Source organism: Leucopleurus acutus (genome assembly GCF_964270905.1).
Source record: "Leucopleurus acutus genome assembly, chromosome: 4".
NCBI lineage: Eukaryota > Metazoa > Chordata > Mammalia > Artiodactyla > Delphinidae > Leucopleurus > Leucopleurus acutus.
Window position 1 is genome coordinate 144,180,511 of NC_139146.1, and position 18,333 is coordinate 144,198,843.

The following is an 18,333-nucleotide window of genomic DNA, read 5'->3' on the forward strand; positions in this document are numbered from 1 at the left end:
TTGGCGTTTTGCAGACAGGTTTTGATGAACTATGATATTTTGCTTAAAATCATTCCAAGAATAATGTCAGACTTCATAATTGCCTTACCCATGACCACCAGCACACAAAATGCACCTCAACAGCACAGCTTATATTAAAAGGAATCAAAATACAACCAGACAGAACTGTGAATTCAAGAACACAGGGCAGACGGCTTCTATTCCGCAAGGTTTTGGAGTATACTCAGAAGTGGCAGAGCTCAGACTATAAATGTGTGTCAATTTCTACAAGCAGAGAAATATGCTAGGAGCATGGCTTTTGTAGGCTCTTTCAGATTTAAAAAAAAAACTTGGCAGATGGCTTAACATGAAAACAAAGCAATAATCAAAATTCAGTCACAGTGGCAAGAAAAATATTTCAGTTTGTATTTGGGTGCTGTTTAGAACAAATGTTCCCAAATACCAGACTATGTTAAAATGTTCACTCATTCAGATCAAGATCGGACAAATTTATATACGTAACACTTCCATATATGCATCTGTTTTTACATGTATATGTCAGGACTAGGGACTTACCTGGTGGCACAATGGTTAGGAATCCGCCTGCCAATGCAGGGGACACGGGTTCGATTCCTGGTCTGGGAAGATCCCACATGCCGCGGAGCAACTAAGCCCGTGAGCCAACTGCTGAGCCTGTGCTCTAGAGCCCGCGTGCCGCAACTACTGAGCCCATGAGCCACAACTACTGAGCACATGCGCTGCAACTACTACTGAAGCCCACGCACCTAGAGCTCACGCTCCGCAGTGAGTGAAGAGTATCCCCCGCTCACCGCAGCTGGAGAAAGCCCGCGTGCAGCAACAAAGACCCAATGCAGCCGAAAGTAAATAAATAAATTTATATATGCCAGGGCTAGATTGTCAACAAGCTTTACTCAGGAAAAGTTGTCAGCTATTCTGAGATTGTGTCCTTTCAACTTCTTTGATGTTAAAATGTTCTTTTATGTAATGATTTCCATAAGCAAATGAGAGCTGTCAATCTGTGACAAGTATGAAAATCGGCAGCCTCTTGGAAACGTGAATGCTATAGAAAATCCAAAGGCGTCAGAGCCAAAGATTGACTGTATTTTCTATTTTCCCAGCCACTGGTTTGCTCTGACATAGACAAGGCCGACTTATTCTCTGTCGAAGAACTAGGGTTGGGGGAAGGGTGCCTAGACCTCCTCCATGTTGTCACAGCCTCAGGGCAAACAGGTTTGCATGGAGAGCCACAGCCCACCATGAAATCCACTGAGAAGAGTTCTAGAGAAACATATGCATTCATATATGGGTTATAAAGAAACATATATGCAAAGATAAAGAAAAAATATCTGGCTCCTTATGAAATGTATAGTTCCAATAAGACCTTTGCTCAAAACCTGGTACTTTGCATCATTTTCTATCATTTCGAATAAATGGACTTTCTCACACATATTCAACAGAGAACAGCTCTCGTGCCACGCAACCTTGGGTAAAATCGCTTTTCCTAGACAGACCTTTCTGTCCTCAACTGTAAAACAAGGGTTGGATTCAGTTGCTAACGTACCTCCCAACACTAACAAATAATTCTCTGCTCCCCAGAATAGCTTGTTTAGTGGGGAGATTTGAATGGACGTTGGTGAGTATTAAGGATTAAGAGCAGTTGCATAAGGGCCATGCGCACCAAATTTAAAGATCTATTTTCATGTATCCTTTTGTCCTTTTTCTTGCTTCTTAAAACTCTTTCACCGTGTTCCTCTCCCACTGAGAGGAGAGCCCTCCGTAGCTCTTCATTAGTAAATCAGAGGCCTGGCACTCGAGTGTTCGCAGGACCAGGCAGAGGACGCAGATGAGTGGATAGCCAGCCTGCAGGACCACAGGAGCAAACTGAGGACGAAGTGACAGCAGCCACTTGGCTCCAGCACCTCCCCACCAGGAAAGCTGGAAGCTGCCACATCTTCAGAGCGCCAAGACACAATTCTGACTTTTGGGTATATAAAGTTTAGAGTTTGAACAGTTGCCAACTATGTTAAAAAAAAAATTTTTTTTTAACCTAATGGCCATATAGAGATAGCAACTGGCAGGCAGACTGCTTGTTTCCAATTTCTGACATAAAGGATAAAAATTCTCTTTGTCAAGACTCTGTCATGTAGCCCTGACTTCTACTGGTGCCCCAAACATTCTCTTCATTATGTCTTGAAATCAGCAAGTGAGTCCAACACTTCTGACTTATAGATGAGGGCTTAGAACAATACAAGGTCTGATTCTGTCCTTTGCTACCTTGTGAAAAATACTTAAGTATTTTGAACCTCAGTTTCCCTAGCTTTAAAATAAAGTCACTAATTCTTCCCTTCTGGGTTGTTAAATGCCCCCCCCTGCCACCACACCCCTTTCCCTATTCCTTCCAGACTGGAAGTATCTTTGGACACATCTTGGGCCTATTCTCCGCATGCCATTCTCCGGGATTCTGTACCAACGTTAAGGTCTGACCATCTATACCACTCCCTTATGCCGCCCTTGCAGACCAGTTAAATCTGGAGTGACTTATTGGCCTCATCCTCTCCATAAACACTTGTTTTTTGCAATCAAATATTTTCTTTTGGTCTGTTGTTCCTCTGTCTCACTCTGGATTTAAGAGAAGGTGTTGAAAATAATTCCCACTTTCACATTATAACCTCAGAAAGATTTAAATTATTTGAAAAGAGAATATGCTCAGAAATTGTAGTTTTCAAATTTTTTTTTTTTTTTTTTGTGGTACGCGGGCCTCTCCCTGTTGTGGCCTCTCCTGTTGCGGAGCACAGGCTCCAGACGCGCAGGCTCAGCGGCCATGGCTCACGGGCCCAGCCGCTCCGCGGCATGTGGGATCTTCCCGGACCGGGGCACGAACCCGTGTCCCCTGCATTAGCAGGTGGACTCTCAACCACTGTGCCACCAGGGAAGCCCGAGAGGTATCTTTTTAACAGGTGCTTTTTTGATACCGACAAGGACCCAATTTCAACAGCCACAACAGGGAACCTGTTCTACTCTGCTGGTTAAACACCAGTAATTAGAATGTATTGTCACAGCTGCTTCCTCTTGTCCCCCAAAACATGGTCCTAGTTCTGAACTGCTAATAAGGTTCTGCTCTAATTCTGCTCTGGGCTATGTCCAGACTTGATGGTGAAATGCTCTGGCTACACCAACGTACGGTGGAAGCCCCAGGAGTGTTTTTTGTCAAAGCCTTGCTTTAGTGATAAACCCTGCTCTCTAAGGAGATAAGTAATGCTCTCCCGCGGCAATCCATTTCAATATCTGTCCAGCACAGGTTTCTCTGGAGATTTATTTGCACTAAGTCCCCATGATGTCACATAGAGGTGGTGATCTGGAAACAGAATTAGAGAAAAGTGTTTGCGGGAATCATTCTGAGGACTGATTGGTCAAGGAGGCTGGTAATGGAGAATGCAACACCAACGAGCCTTTCTTACTTGGGCTAAGCGATCAACTGTCAATGGTTCATAACCTTCTGGAGCTCATAAAATGAGTCATACAAATTGGCACACACACGACGTACCTGGATTCTAGAAGGAACAAATACTGTCCTGAGTATAAAACATTGTTCTACATGTTTAGAGGGAACCATCTGTAAAGATGTGAAAACTTTATTGCCTGGCCAGAAAGCAGTTTGAAGAACAAAGTAAATGCTATCCAGCTGGACAGTCACTCGAGGTGACGGAGCCAGGGGCAGGGAGGAGTAGGGCAGCCAAGGAAGCATTTTTCTTGACACTACTAAACAAGCCACACCACCAGTTCACAGCCTCCACGACCGACCAAGTCCCACACCAAGACCGAGTTTAAATCCTCATAGTCAACATGCATTCATGATTTGTTTGGGGGACTCCCTTTTACCTTTAAGCTGCTGATAGTTATGTCTGGGGTGGAGACTACAGTGTGATTTCCCCAAAGCTTTGCAGGTTTCTAGAACGGTGATTAGCAACACTTTGAGAGATAATCAATGAAAAACAAAATACAGGAGTCTCCTACTTTTAATTGCAAGTGAGGTTCCCCAACACCTCTTGTGAGGGGTTATGGGAAGAAGGTAGAGGTTATATTTCCTTCACCTGTGGATGCAGGTACATCCACTTAACCTCTTGGGCCGTCAGCAATGTAAACAGCTGGTCATTTCATCTACTTCCCACTCATCCTGGCCCTGAGGAATTCTAGGGGAAGCCCCTTCTCTGTGCTTAAGAGCCTATTTGAGCAGGGAGTTATGGAAGGCTCATGTCATAGTGTGGCAGCCCTGCGAGAATGAGCTTCCTCCAGGCCCAGAAACAGCAACAAAGAAGAAAAGGAAAACTGGAGACTACTAAATTTTGTGTTACAGAAATTAGAGGAAGTCCGGACTTGTGAAATTTCATCAAGATGAGAACTACATAATTTCTCTTACAAGCCAAAAATAGAGCGTTCAGGAAGCCCTGCCCTGCAAGCAAATCACAGTAAAAGTCAAAGGTGGTTAGTGACACTACAAACACACTCAGGCCTTCATTCACTTAGACATCGGAATGTGGTCCTCCAGTTGCCAGAGATCCACCTCACAAGTGGGAATGTGCAGAGAGAGAGAGAGGGAGAGGAGAGAAACATGCCATCCTAAAGGACTCCTTAACTATTTTCCATTAAAGTAAAAGCCCAAGTGCCCCCTGCTGGAGCCTTCCCAACCCCCTTCTCTCCCTCCCCAGACCCCTTTCTCTCCCACTCGCTCCAGCCACTTTGGCTCTTTGCTGTTCTCTGAATGTGCCAAGATTTTTCCTTTGCCTGGAACAACCTTCTTCCAAATATCCATGTGGCCCCCTCCCTCCCTCCCTCCCTGTCTGGTTCACCAACACCGACCCTGCATTTCCCTCAACCTTCTTTATTTTGCTTCATTCGCTAGCTGATATACTATAGATTCAATTGCTACCTTGTTCATTGTGCCTCTCCTGATTGAATGGAAGCTTTTGGAGGGACAACACCTGTGCTAAATCTCAAGTGACTAAGATGGTGCATGCTAAGTGCTAGGTGCTCCAACACGTTTGTTCCATAAACGAATGTGCGAAAGGATGGGTGTGGCACCAACGTATGTGGACCATATCTTTTCAACTCCCTTGCAGAAGTATTTTCTGGGATGAGATTTAATATTTTGCTCTTAGAGCTGATATAAACATGACTTTATACAAATGATGGTTTCTCCTACCCATTCCGAGATTGAAAACATGTGCAAGAGACCTTGGGTAACAAAATGGCCCAAGGATCAAACACAAATTCCTTTAAGAATCCAGGGCCAGGAGGCTTCCTCATGACACTTATTTGCATCTTTTAAATCTGAATATACAGACCACAGAGCACCTTTCTCTTAATTGCCAGGAAAATAATAATGTAATACGACCATTGTTACCAATACAGGGAAATTGTGCACACGTGTAAGGGGCTATTCTAATTACAATTATCTGTGCTTTCTGTAGTTTTATGATTTTCCCTTGCTATTACGCTCTATATTGATAGGTGTATCTTCTTGTTCCCTACTATGTCGCACAGCATTAGAAGTAATGTTATTTTGCTGTTTCCTAGGAGACCATGTTCTTAAAATTGCTTCCAAGTCCCTCTGAGATGGACGGAAATCAAAAAATCAGTCCAAATATCATTGTACTGGAATAAACCAAGAGGCGAGTCATTTCCCAGAGGGTGGGCAGAGAGAGAAAGACACAGAGACAGAGAGAGAAACGGGAAATTAAAAGAGGATGACCCTGACGCAACAGTGAAGAAATATCGTGCTGTCTTGCCTCCGGACTAACCTAAATGTAACCTGGAATCTCCATTGCTCCGTTGAGAACTGCATTTACCTTGGCCTCTGGCCAAGAGGGTTTAGTGGGAAAAGTATTAACGCCTGCAAGGTGGTCTCACAGCAAGGTCCCTGAGGACAGAGGTTCCAGTATAGCTGGGGAAAAGCTGGAGGAACAGGCCGATTCCAACATGGTGGCGTCTGCTGCTAAGTGACGAGGCACTATATCGTATAACAAACCGCAGCTTTAAAATGGGAGAGGGTGGAGGAATGATTGAAACCCCTATGTCCCACAGGTGGATGCGGAGTGAGTGAGCAGCGCTGTCCTCGAAGAACATAATCTACACCTGAACAGGCAGGGGTTTGTTTAGGTTTAAGCCACGGCAACAAATTGTAGCTTTGCAGCTCCCAGAGCAGCTGTACCGAGGGACCTTGGGCAAGGCCAGCAATGGCGGGCCGGACTCCCCGCTCTGGGCTCTGTTGTATTATATCTTCAAACAGCACTTAAGTATTAAACCTTCAGTTCATTTGCACAGCGCAGCTAAGAAAACAGAGCAACTCCCAGACCTCCCTGAGTGGCTGCAGACAACCTTTCCTCTTCCCTCCCCCTCCCAGACCAAGTAGTTTTCAATAGTTTGAAAAGAAAAAAACAACAACAACAAATAACAGCTGCTTGTTAGTTTCCGGGGTGGGGTGGGTGGGGAAGCATTGAAGACAAGGATTATGATTAAAAACAAAACCAAACAACTATTCTTTAGAAGTCAAAGTCATTGCCGAGAACGTGAACGCACGTGTATCCAGCAGAACAAATCCACCAGCCCCAAAGGTGGCTGCATGCCCGCACTGGAAGCAATTTAGGCGGCCTTTCCGTTAGGCGAATTCCAAACCTTGTTCATAAGAACCTGAGAAGCCCAGAGTTTCTTTGGTGGTTTTGCAAGTCAGAAGTATCTTTTGCTTAAACAAAAAAAAATCTAGGAAATTAACGCGCCAAATGCTTACCTCTGGGATGTTCTATGTGTTAGCTTCTGAAGATGTGTTCAAAGAGTTACTAAAACAATCAAAATGTAGACTCCACTGATCTAGTTAATTTTTATAGAGAAGGAAGGTCTGGTCAGGATTGGACCCAGGCCATTTCCGAGATCAAAGAAGCAATTCGCAATCAAACGGACCAAACACCCAAATCCATTACTCCCGGCTCCGTGCACGCTCTTTTATAACTTACTGCCGCACCCACTCGCTCCCCACTTCCCCACGGGAAATTAACACTCCTAATATGGAATGAGGACGAAAACCCCTACCACTTGAGATTTAACTCCTCACTTACTGGCAGGGCTGCACGTTGACTGGGGCATTCAGTGCTTCAGCTCAGCCAACGGGCAGGTCTGTACGGGATCTGTTATCTGCTCTGCTTTCCACGAGCGCCATAGAAATCCTGGAAAGAAAAAATGGTGAAAGAAACTTGCAGAATTCCCAGAGTACATCGTGTTTTCCTACGTATCTAAAATTTTCAGAAATCGAAGCATGAGTCTGATTTTAGCCACAACAGGAAGAGCGAAAACGTTGGTTTCTCTGAAAGCCCCTCACCATTTTGTTTCAGGACGTTTAAGCGAGAGAATCCCGCCTCCGCGTGTGATCGGTGGACCAGCAGTGTCAGGCAGGGCTCGTCAGAATTGCAAATATATTGACCCCATCCCAGTCCTACCCAATCAGCGTCTCTGAGGGTGGGCCCAGGAACGCCTTTTAACAAGATCCAAGGTTATTTGCATATTAAAGTGAGAAGCAAGGGTCTAGATCTATAACAGGTGCTTCCCAAAGAGTGGTCTTCAGACCATCAGTATCAGCTTCACCTGGGAACTTGGTAGAAATGCAGATTTTCACCTGCTCCAGACCTACTAAATCAGAAACTGGGGGTGAGGCTCAAAAAATCTAGTTTTGTCAAGCCCTCCAGAAGATTCTGACACACACCAAAGTTTGAACACCACTGGTTTAAAATGTGAAGGCAGACACGACTAAGGGTATTCGCGCTAAAAGAGAAAAGATGAGCTAGTATTTCCCAAATTGTATTATGTAGAATACCTAGATGTTTTAAAAATATATTTAAGAAATGCATAGTTAAAACTGTTATTTTTCTTTCTCATGGTAAGGTTACTCCGTTTAAATGTGCACTGTGAATCTCTGAGATAGCTGATGGCAATTCCCAAATTTATTTGGGAACATTTAAGATTTAAGCTATAGCAGTCCATTCAGATATTACATGATAGGTCTCATTTTCTGAACATAGGACTAACAATTTGAACCTGTTTTTTGAGTAATATCTCTTATTGTCTCCTAGAAAAAAGGCTGAATAGATTATAGCTCTGGTATGTTCACATGTACTGTCTTATTTGTGTCTCAACAACTCGCTAAGATATTGGAGAATTATCCTGCAAGATGGTGAAGGGACACACTAGTAAAAAAAAAAAAAAAAAAAGCACAGACTCAACCAAATTCTGTAGCTTTTCCAAGGTCAGAAGGTTCCTCAGGGAGGGAACACCAGAGAAGTTGGTCTGCTGGTTAATTGCCCAGGGTGCCCATACATGAGAAGCTCTAAACATCACTGGAAACACTAAACATCTCATGGAGAAAATTGTAATTCCTTAGGGTGATTCTTGGGGAGAGAACTTCATGGGGTTGAATGGGATACTTTAATAAGCAGCACAGAGTCAGGGATTGAGAGTCCTAAGGGAGACTTTGGAACAACACCAGCTAATCCTGGCCGAGGGCTTCTTTGCTGAGGGGGATGGACGAGGACGGGGCAGAACCAAGTGGATCAGAGCATGTTAGGAAGTTGATCTCTGCTTCCAGGGATCCTCCGCCTACTCCTTTCTCCGCAACACAGTGCTCAGCCTTCCCTTTACATAAATGTTGAATAAAAATATAAAAAAAACAACACCATTGATTGGGGGGTGATCCAAATTATTAGCCTGCCTGTGGCAACCCTGTAAATAAGTTCAACCTGGGTGTAATCAAGATTCAACTCAGAGAGGCTTGTCAAATGCCAGTGCCTGTATTCCTCCCAAACAAAGTTCCCTCTCTAAACGCTTGACTCAAATATTTACATACAACTACTGCATTCAGTATAACCGCTCTACTCTGACAACAGCTAAAGTTGGTCTTGAGATAAACTGAACTGTGTTCTTGAACCTGTTCCATTGGTTCCCCATCAGATTAGTGTGAGAGTGAAATTTATTAGCGTAGGCGTGAACTTCATTACAATCATTTCAAGAGATTCTACAGTCATTTTCTCCCTCTTTTTTATTTTCAGAACATTCTGCTACAACCTGGAACTCAAGCAAGCACTGTAACCAAGTCAGGGCTCTCAAAGAAGCTGAGAGTAAAGTCAAATCACACAGAATTCTGCATATAATAACTGTAATCATTAGAAGTCTAAAAGACGCTATTTCATCAACGTTCTTTTAGTTTGAACCAGTTTAAGAGCCTAAACACTTAAGACTTAAGCCAGAGACGTCCGTTCACATATTTCATAATATGTCTCATTTTGTGAACAAAGGATTAACAACTTGAATGTAAGAAGCAGGTGTGACCACTCTTGATAGGTCAAAACCTTAACACCACCAAGACAAGTCTCTAATTTCTGGGCACAGTACATGGCATGCGTGAATTTTGTTTCAATATGTTTTCCATAGTGATAGCTTAGCAAGTCACATAGCCATATTCTACCCAGACTTCCATTCCTAGCGGCAGAATTATTTGCTGATGATTGAAAGGTCATGTAAAACAGATGTGAGGGCAGCTGGATTTTCCAGCTATGCTTCAGTGGACTTAGCAGTGGTGCCTGCCATTACCAAACAGCAGAGAGATTTTATTTCAATTGAGCAAAAAAAGAATCTTAGGCGACCTTGTCAGCATAATTGGATGTATATGCAGTTTCTCACCTTTTCCACCTTCCACTGTTCACTCAGGGTCTGGAACTAACTTCCTCACACTGCAAAGGTAACAATGAACTGGGTGTCAACCACCCTGACATGTTTTCCAACATGTTATAAATAGGTTATTATTGACCTCTGAGTGTGGAATTAATGGAAATTCCATTTCCTACAGCTTTCTCATTTGTTTGGTATCACATTGGGTATTATCTCCACTTCAAACTAACATAACTTACTCTCATTATTCCTATGCTTCTTTGAAATGAAGCAACACAAAGAACAGCAAATGGTGCATTGCAGAGGGGGCTACTGCATCACAAATACCCTTGAAGGACAGATGGTCCATTTGCAAACCTCCCAAATATTGACATCTGTGTGGCAGGCAACTGTACAAGTCAGAGAGATACAGCTTTAAGTTTTACACATTCTATCAAAATTAAGTAATTCCTAAAACTGTCCTTTACTAACTGAATATATGGGAATTCTCCCTTATTAATAAGATGAACTCTAAGGGACTGTGAATGAAATACTAAATTTTCTCTCTAATCTTTTAAAAAGTCTAAGTCTCAGATTTGCCAGTTAATAACTATGTTGTTAGAGAATCATTTCTCTGAGTCTTCATTTTCTCATCTCTAATACTTGGGTTAAAAATACTTGACTCTCCATTTATTAGAACCTGACAGTGTATTAGTGTACCCTAGTGTGAGAGATGAGATAATATGCCACACAAGTTACAATGACTATACAACAAATATAAGTTATTATTATAGATCCACTGGACTTGATCTTTCATGGTTTATTGTGAAGGGGAAATTATTAATCTCTCTGCTTTCTATACTAATATGAAAATAATCCATTTTTTCTATTTGATAGGGGTTTAGGTTTATACAGAAAAACTTCTATTAACTAAAATTCCAATTAACTAACACGAACTTTCATTTAAGAATGTTTTACTCATTTTAACCATAGGAAAGCATTAGTACAATAAAATAAACTCATTAAAGAACCTTTTGGCTATATCTTAGGATATATCCAACTAAATCTCTGAAATATTCAGAACTGTTCAATTATACGGTATGTTTAGATGGTAGCTCTTGAAAAAAAACAATCAGTGCTACGTTATGTTTACTTCGCATATTGAAGGTATACTAATTATCAGAGAATTTTGACAATGAAGAGAGCAGTTAGGAGAATTTCTTGTTCTACTTCCCACTTCATCAAGAGTAGGCATTGGGCTTCCCTGGTGGTGCAGTGGTTGAGAGTCCGCCTGCCGATGCAGGGGACACGGGTTCGTGCCCCGGTCCAGGAAGATCCCACATCCCGTGGAGCGGCTGGGCCCGTGAGCCATGGCCGCTGAGCCTGCACGTCCGGAGCCTGTGCTCCGCAACGGGAGAGGCCACAACAGTGAGAGGCCCGCGTACCGCAAAAAAAAAAAAAAAAGAATGCGCATTGATGTTCTGGATAATGGAGGTTTCAATTTAGTTGAGAATCTAAAGTTTTATTTTGTACCCAGACATGCCAGTTAACAACTTACTGATTTTCAGTTCCCAATTCACCCTTCAGTACCTGCTCCGTGATACTGCACCGGACTCCTCAACCATTTCTCCAATACAGTGAGCGCAGCGTTAGGCTTTGTCAGGTGTCAGCCAAGGAAGCTCAAGGAACAGTGCAGAAGTCAGGGGCTTCTCTTCCCGGCTCCAGGTGCTGCACTTGGCTTTGTCTTGCTCCAGCTGCATGGTTCAATCACGGTGCAGATGTGTGGGAACGTCTGGTGGAGCTCTGCCTCAGCCGCGTGTCCAGCGTGCATGGTCCCTCAATGACCTCACGTCCCTGGCCTGGGCCTGGTGACCGCCTTGCCAAAGCCCCCTCGACGTGGATACTGCCTGTTCCACGCCTCGTGTCCCCAGCAGTACCCCAATGCCCTTTGCACACCTACCTACCGGTCTTCGCTTACCTGTATTCAGAGGGTTGTTTCCTAGTTCTGGGCAACTGAGGACCAGCTCTGGTCCAGAGAACTTCTGTGTCATTGTGAGCTGCAACCACACTTTCTTCAACAAGGTCTGACCTCCAGCCATGGGAAGGGGGCCTCCTTCTAAAGGTGGCCTTCCTTGGGTCCTCTCTCTCAGCCCAAGGTCACCCCTTAGAGTTCTCTTTATATTTTCATACTTATTTTCCTATCATAGCTTAGTAATTCTTTGCACTAAACTTCTCCTGTTAAGTTACTGTGTAATATCTGACTCCTGATGGGACTTAGGCTGACCCACCAGGACTCATCAAACACATTTCCCTTGCAAGCTCTAAGTTATACTCTGAACATCTATATTATGTTGATATATTGTTAAAGATCATTTACAACTCCCTGATTCAGGCATAAGAAAACTATAATAGATTCACATCATTGATTTGTATCTTTTCAGGCATTAGTACTGGGTTCACTTCAGTGCCTCTCGCTTATTAAGTTCATTTTTATTTGAAGTATTTGTAATAGTACCAGAAAAATTAGTAAGTAGTATAATAAACAGAGCAGAATAAATGGTAGGTTTCAGTTGATAAAGCCATAATTACTTTAACTTATATTTCAAATTTCATACTTGAAAAGCACCATGGATTCTTCTGCTCTTCATTTCATTCAACTAAGGACGCTTGGGATTGCCAATGTTCTCAAGCAAACAGGGTAGAGAAAATTTCCAGGTTCAGATGATACCAATAGGAGGTTACCTAAGCAAAAACTATTATTTATGCAAAAATTAATATTGGTAGAAGTCACTGGAGTTCAGTTTACTTTCCTACTTACCAAGGGAACAGTTCGGCATATCAGTGATACACTAGGGGAAAAAAAAAAAAAAAGACACCTCTAAAGAATACTACAGACTACTAAAATACCTTAAACAAACCAACAGTATTATTTTTGAGTAAGTGCATAGAATAGTACCAGCTGTGTGTGCTTTACAAGCAAAAGAAAAAATTTTTAAAGTATATTTGAACTTAGCAAATGTGACAATTTAGAACATGAAGCTGAAAAACTAATTTGGAACCCAATTATTAAACAGAAACTTTGCCCTTTGGAACATGGATGCATCAGAGACCATGTCAATCAATTCATGGAGCTAGCACAGAAGTCATTTTCCTTGGGAGCTCAAGAGAAATTGACAAATTATACTCTGTGAATTCTCAATTGTTTTATTCTTTCCCCTGAGGTCAGTGATCAGTGCTTTTCTCACATGGAAATGTTTTCTTCTTTTACACTAAGCAATGGTTCCAAACTTTCTTGTATATGATTAACACAGTTACAGACACAGGAAAAAAAATTCCTTCTTGGCAAACTTTCATTTAATAGGGCTCCTCCAGTGTTTTGCCATGAGTGCCAATCACTAAACACACCTTGCTTTTCCCCAGTTCTGTGTTTAAGGTGTGGAAGCCACACCCTTCCTATTAATCATTGATGCAATCTTGCTACCTACTCAGTCAGCTTCTAAATCATGGACTAAAGAGTAAAAGTTCAGTAATAGAATACCACAGACAATATTCTTCATAACATGGACAGTTGAGGGGATCAGACACTTGCCACCAAATACTATCCATATCTGCTTAGTATGATAAACAGACAGGCTACTTTGACTTTTGGAGGGAAAGGGATTCTTTCACAAACTTCTGGACTTGGTGTTTCCTGAGTTAAATGCTCTCATTCATAAATACAACACAAAACCGTATCAGTCTGAGATTTCTGTTGGGTAGCCATGTGTCCTAGCCCCTTTCCTCTTTAAAATTTTAAATACTGCAAAGGAACCACTTTCCCTGGGTGGCTCCCACACTGGGGATGAAACCTCCTCTGTGGAATTTTGGCACCTTATTAATTAGTGGTTATGAGTAGGAGCTGCTCTCAGCAACTCCTATTCTGCCATCGGTCAAGTGTGATTCTGTAATAAATTCCCACGAAGCACACTATTTCTGGTAATTCTCCCTAATTAACACCAGGCCTGCTAATAATACATCAGGTCCTATGTGTTTCTGATATAACCAAGATCTTGTCTGAGAGGACTCAGAAACGGAAACCACCAACCTAAATTAAGCTTTTGCTGGCAAAAAAGATTTTATAGGTAGTTCTGTAAGAAAACCTTTGATAATCTTACATGGGGGATATTTTGGCCAGAAAACACTGAATGACAGGGAGGCTTGTTCTGGTTTGAGCACTGAATGGGGACTTATTGTGAACACACACTGTTGAGTCTTAAGCCTATAAATCTGGTACTGGATTACTGTTTCTTAAAGAAGGAATGACAGATCTCTTATTTTGTCGGTGCATTTTAATGTGCAATGACGTGATTGATAGAAACCAAACAGCAGCTATTAAAATGTCAGATGCAGACTTGATGTTCTTATAAGTTTGGCTTCTGGAGTTTCATCTACTGTGAGCAAATACACTTGAATTTGTCTTTTATTCCAATATACAGCCTGCAGCAGAAACATTCCTCTCAAATTTACACAGTTGGAAAAAAATCTGAAAGCAATGAACAGACAAGGAATAGGTGAGCCTACCTAGTTACAGAAAAGTTAGCTAATGAGATCAGAATGAGTTAAAAATGAAGTAGCGTACCCTGGTCAATGAAAGACATGAAAATGTAGATGACAACTGATGTTGTTTGAATGTGATATATGATACAATATAATGCTTGATAGGACAGGTTACTCCAATCGATGATTTCAGCAATAAATATTTTTAAAAGAAAGACAATTAGAGCTTACTATCTATTCACAACCATTTATTGTGCACATGCCACATGCAGAGCATAAATATGGATTAAAATAGAATAAAAGTGACAGTATTTTCAAACCTATTGTTTCTGGGACATTTTGATAGGCAAATACCATAAAAGAGGAATTCTCCTGAGAATTATCACATCTCAGCCTATCCTGTGAACATGATTTTTTTTTTCCCATGACTTAATGGAAACCACTTGCCACCCAAAAAGAAAAACCAGGAAAGCCTGTCTACATCACTGCAGCCATTTATTTACTGAGTGTGTGCACATGAAGGTATTACTATACTGATTATATTTCTCATGTGGTTTTTAATTAGAAAATCTATCCAAAAGCAAAACAGCACAGACATACACCAATTGAAAAATGTAAAGAAACTGAAGATAGAGATTAACACATAAGGCAAATGACACATTGAAAATCCAAACCCAAAACCTTAAAACATTTGGGGGGTGATGGGGGACAAAATGAAGCCACATTAAATTTGTGTAAAATTATTCAGTGTGTTTTCCCTTCCCTTATGTCTGAAAAGCTTCTTTCAATAGGAATGACTAAACTCCAAATATCACAAAAATGTTAATATAACTCTAGATTCACACTTGAACAGGGAAGAGGAATTATTTTCTATAAAAGTGGTCCTTGAAAACGGTACCACGAATGCCTTTTTGTTATAGATCATTTGTAAACATAACGCTGAACTAATATTTTGAAGATTAAACTCTTATTTCTACTTGTCTTCATACAGTGACCAGATGATCAGGTTTTCGTTTTAGGCTCTAACTGTAATCTGAATCAACAGGAAATACGAATGCTACAAGCATATGCAGAGGGCATTATTTTTAGGCTGCTGCTTCAGTGAGCAACATTCCGTCCCTGTAAAATGGTGTACATCTGAACCGATCACTAACATCTGGAAACTGGGGAATTCAAGCAGGGGATGCTTTAGAGTCGTGTACTGTGATCTTAATCTGTATTATCCTAAGCACAACATTCCAAAATATACATCTAGAGAGACTGAAAGTAATGCTCTACAATAAAGAGGTAATAATTAAAAAATTGCTACTGACATGGAATATTTATAATCAGAAAAATAAATATTCAGGGAGCTCACCAGAAGATTAAAGTGCTGCCAGTTATTAAAAGATTAATGCTGGTGTATTAAATATGGCATTCCCCACTGTAAAATACAGAGATTCTTCTGGGTTATAAGCAATATTTATTTCACGGGATTAACTGTTTTAGGAACAGACAGAAGAAGGCTTTGCCACAGAAGAGAAGGACAAACCCCAAGGACAAAATGTTAAGTTAGGAAGCGACGTTATCCTTTTAGGGATAAAATTTAGAGAAATGCAACATTATGCTCTATGAATAATATGCAGAAAGAAAAGTGTAATAAAAATGAAGTGCTTAATGTAAGATAACTTTATAAGAAATCCAGGTCAAATAAAATTCTTTGAAGGAAATACCCAAATGCCATTCCAATGCCACTGACTTATCAAATACTGTCTTGGCATATAATCTGTAAAGGCAAAACTAAATAACAACAACAACAACAACACTCTACCACATCAAAACAAAACCACCAACTTACTTTATGTTGTGTAAAGCAAAGGACTGACACTAAGATAACGTGACAATGCACACAGCCGGCATGTCTTCTACAGGTGGTTTCAGCAGCAATGGGAAATAATGCACAATTCAGTTCCAGCTTTTAGAAAACAAACAACAAAAAACTTCCTGCCTCCCTACAGATGCAGGGTGAGGAGGTAGTTTGGGGTTGCTGTTGGTGAACCATTTAGTTTGCCGCTTTGTGTCACCCCTCTCACTCTTTTATCCCCAGTTAATTATTATCTGCATGTTAAGTCTGCTAGACGATAAATTAGCAGCTTTCAGGACAGATACCTTGAAAAGTTCTTAGGGAGGTTAAACAAATATTATAGCCTAAAACCGCCCTCTCTAACAAACATGCACACAATGGAAGTGAAGTCGCAAGTGACTGATGGGACAGGCAGGGCTTGGGGCTCAGTCTCAACTATAAAAGCACCCTTCCCCGAACAAACTTAAATGATAACTCAATGTGATCATGGGCTTTTGTCCATCTTGGTAACAAAGAAATAAAAAACAACTATCAAATGCCATAATCTCTTCTCTCAAATATCAATAGGATCCACAATTTTACCACAATTGCTTCTCTGTCTTCCTGTGGTATCTACATAATTTTTTCCCTCAAATGAAAAAAACAAAGAAAGGCTGGTCTGAATAATTAATCACGTTCCTCTCTATACTATCAAACCTCTGTGAATTCCAAACTTCATGATTACATTTGGAAGTGGTTCATTTATTACTGAGAAAGAACTACCAAAAGAAAAAAAAATCTAAATTTTTATCACATCCCCAAGCCAATCTTTTATTTCTCCAATGTAGAACTAAAGAAAAAAATTATTCTGCAAAGAGAAATTTCAAACCTTCATCATCAGTCAGTAGTATAACTCTGAAACTGATCTAATTGATTCATTGTCCAAAAAGGGGGAATTTAAAAAATTTTCTGATCTAATCCTCTGATTTACCATAATTCCCAACAGCATTCTTTTCTCTTTATTCTCTTTAAAGACAGAGAAAACTTTCAGTGTCCAAAGTTATTCAACAAGCTCTTTACCTCAGCATGGGGAAGGGAAAAAAAATAGTTTGACTAATACAGGTGGTGAAACATACACAATGAGTAGAAATGGTCATATTTTAATAAAAGGCAAAAATTTAAAGTTTATAAGCTATATGGTAGCTCTTCTGGGGTGGAGGGGATCAGAGAAAAATATAACATCTCTTTTGGGCATGACACATTTTGATCAAAATCTCATTGGCCTTTCCTACTGGAATGATCAACTGTAAAGACAAAAAAAAAAAAAAAGTATACAGTTTAAAAAACCCTGACACCTACTATTGATAAAATTCTGTTTAAACTCCTATTTACTGTTTTAAAGATAAACACTATTTTTTTTAAAAAAAAAACACCATGTTTCACTTATTAATTAAGTGTAAGGCATTTTTATTGCCTTTTATAGATTTACTCACAACTACCTAGTAAGGAAAGAAGGTATAATTATTTCAGCATAGAGGTTGAAGGCTTTTATTCTAAAATTTAATTCTTCACTGATTTATTCTAAGATGAATTTAATAGTCAACCAGGAAACTGGCTTTTATAAAAGTTATTTTATGGGCAGAAAATGCAGGAAAAAAAGTAATAATAAACGCCAAACTGTCTCTTTACTTTATGAAGCCAGATATTTCCTCATAGACTTGGTTTTCAAAGCCTGGAATTTATCCCTTCAGGGCCACTATTATTTTTCAAAACTCCATATAAATATTAAATCTAAAAATTAATCGGTGATTTAAATTCTCCTCTTTCTCTTCAAATTTCTTCTCTTCCCCTGGACTGTTGACTTTCAAATATTCACAGAGTGAGCATGTTTCTTGCAAAGTGGCTTGTCCTTCTTGGAGAAAAAGGTCTGACCTTCCAAACTTTCACAACATACCTGAAAAAGAAGCATTATTTGAGAGAATATCATTATTTTATCAAGTACGCCTAACAAGGGGAAAATGATTTTTTTACCCAATGGATAACATGACAAAGCACTTTAGTTGGTTGTGTTAGACCCCCTAGCATTTCATGATTACTATTATATTCCATGGAATCTTTCAAAAGCAATGAAGAATGACTTTTTCCTGGAATGCATTCTAATTTATTTAAACTCACTGATCATTATTTTTCTCTGCTGGGAATGACTACTTGGCCCTAGTGAAAAAATTAACACATAAATAGGTCACATTAAATATAATTTCTCTTCTCAGATTCTAGTCAATGTTTTA

The 18,333-nt window shown here is 40.4% G+C and overlaps 1 protein-coding gene across 5 annotated transcripts in view; it reads right to left on the reverse strand.

The window, feature by feature from the left end:
- Positions 1 to 14,058: 14,058 nt before the first annotated feature.
- Positions 14,059 to 18,333, reverse strand: part of PDLIM5 (PDZ and LIM domain 5) — a 209,116-nt gene continuing 204,841 nt past the window's right edge. For all 5 annotated transcript variants that reach the window (XM_082838454.1, XM_082838452.1, XM_082838456.1 and 2 more), the window contains one exon: positions 14,059 to 17,999. In XM_082838454.1, coding sequence (XP_082694580.1) covers positions 17,910 to 17,999 — 90 coding nt within the window. In that variant the 3' untranslated portion in view covers positions 14,059 to 17,909. The remainder of the gene's footprint in view (positions 18,000 to 18,333) is intronic.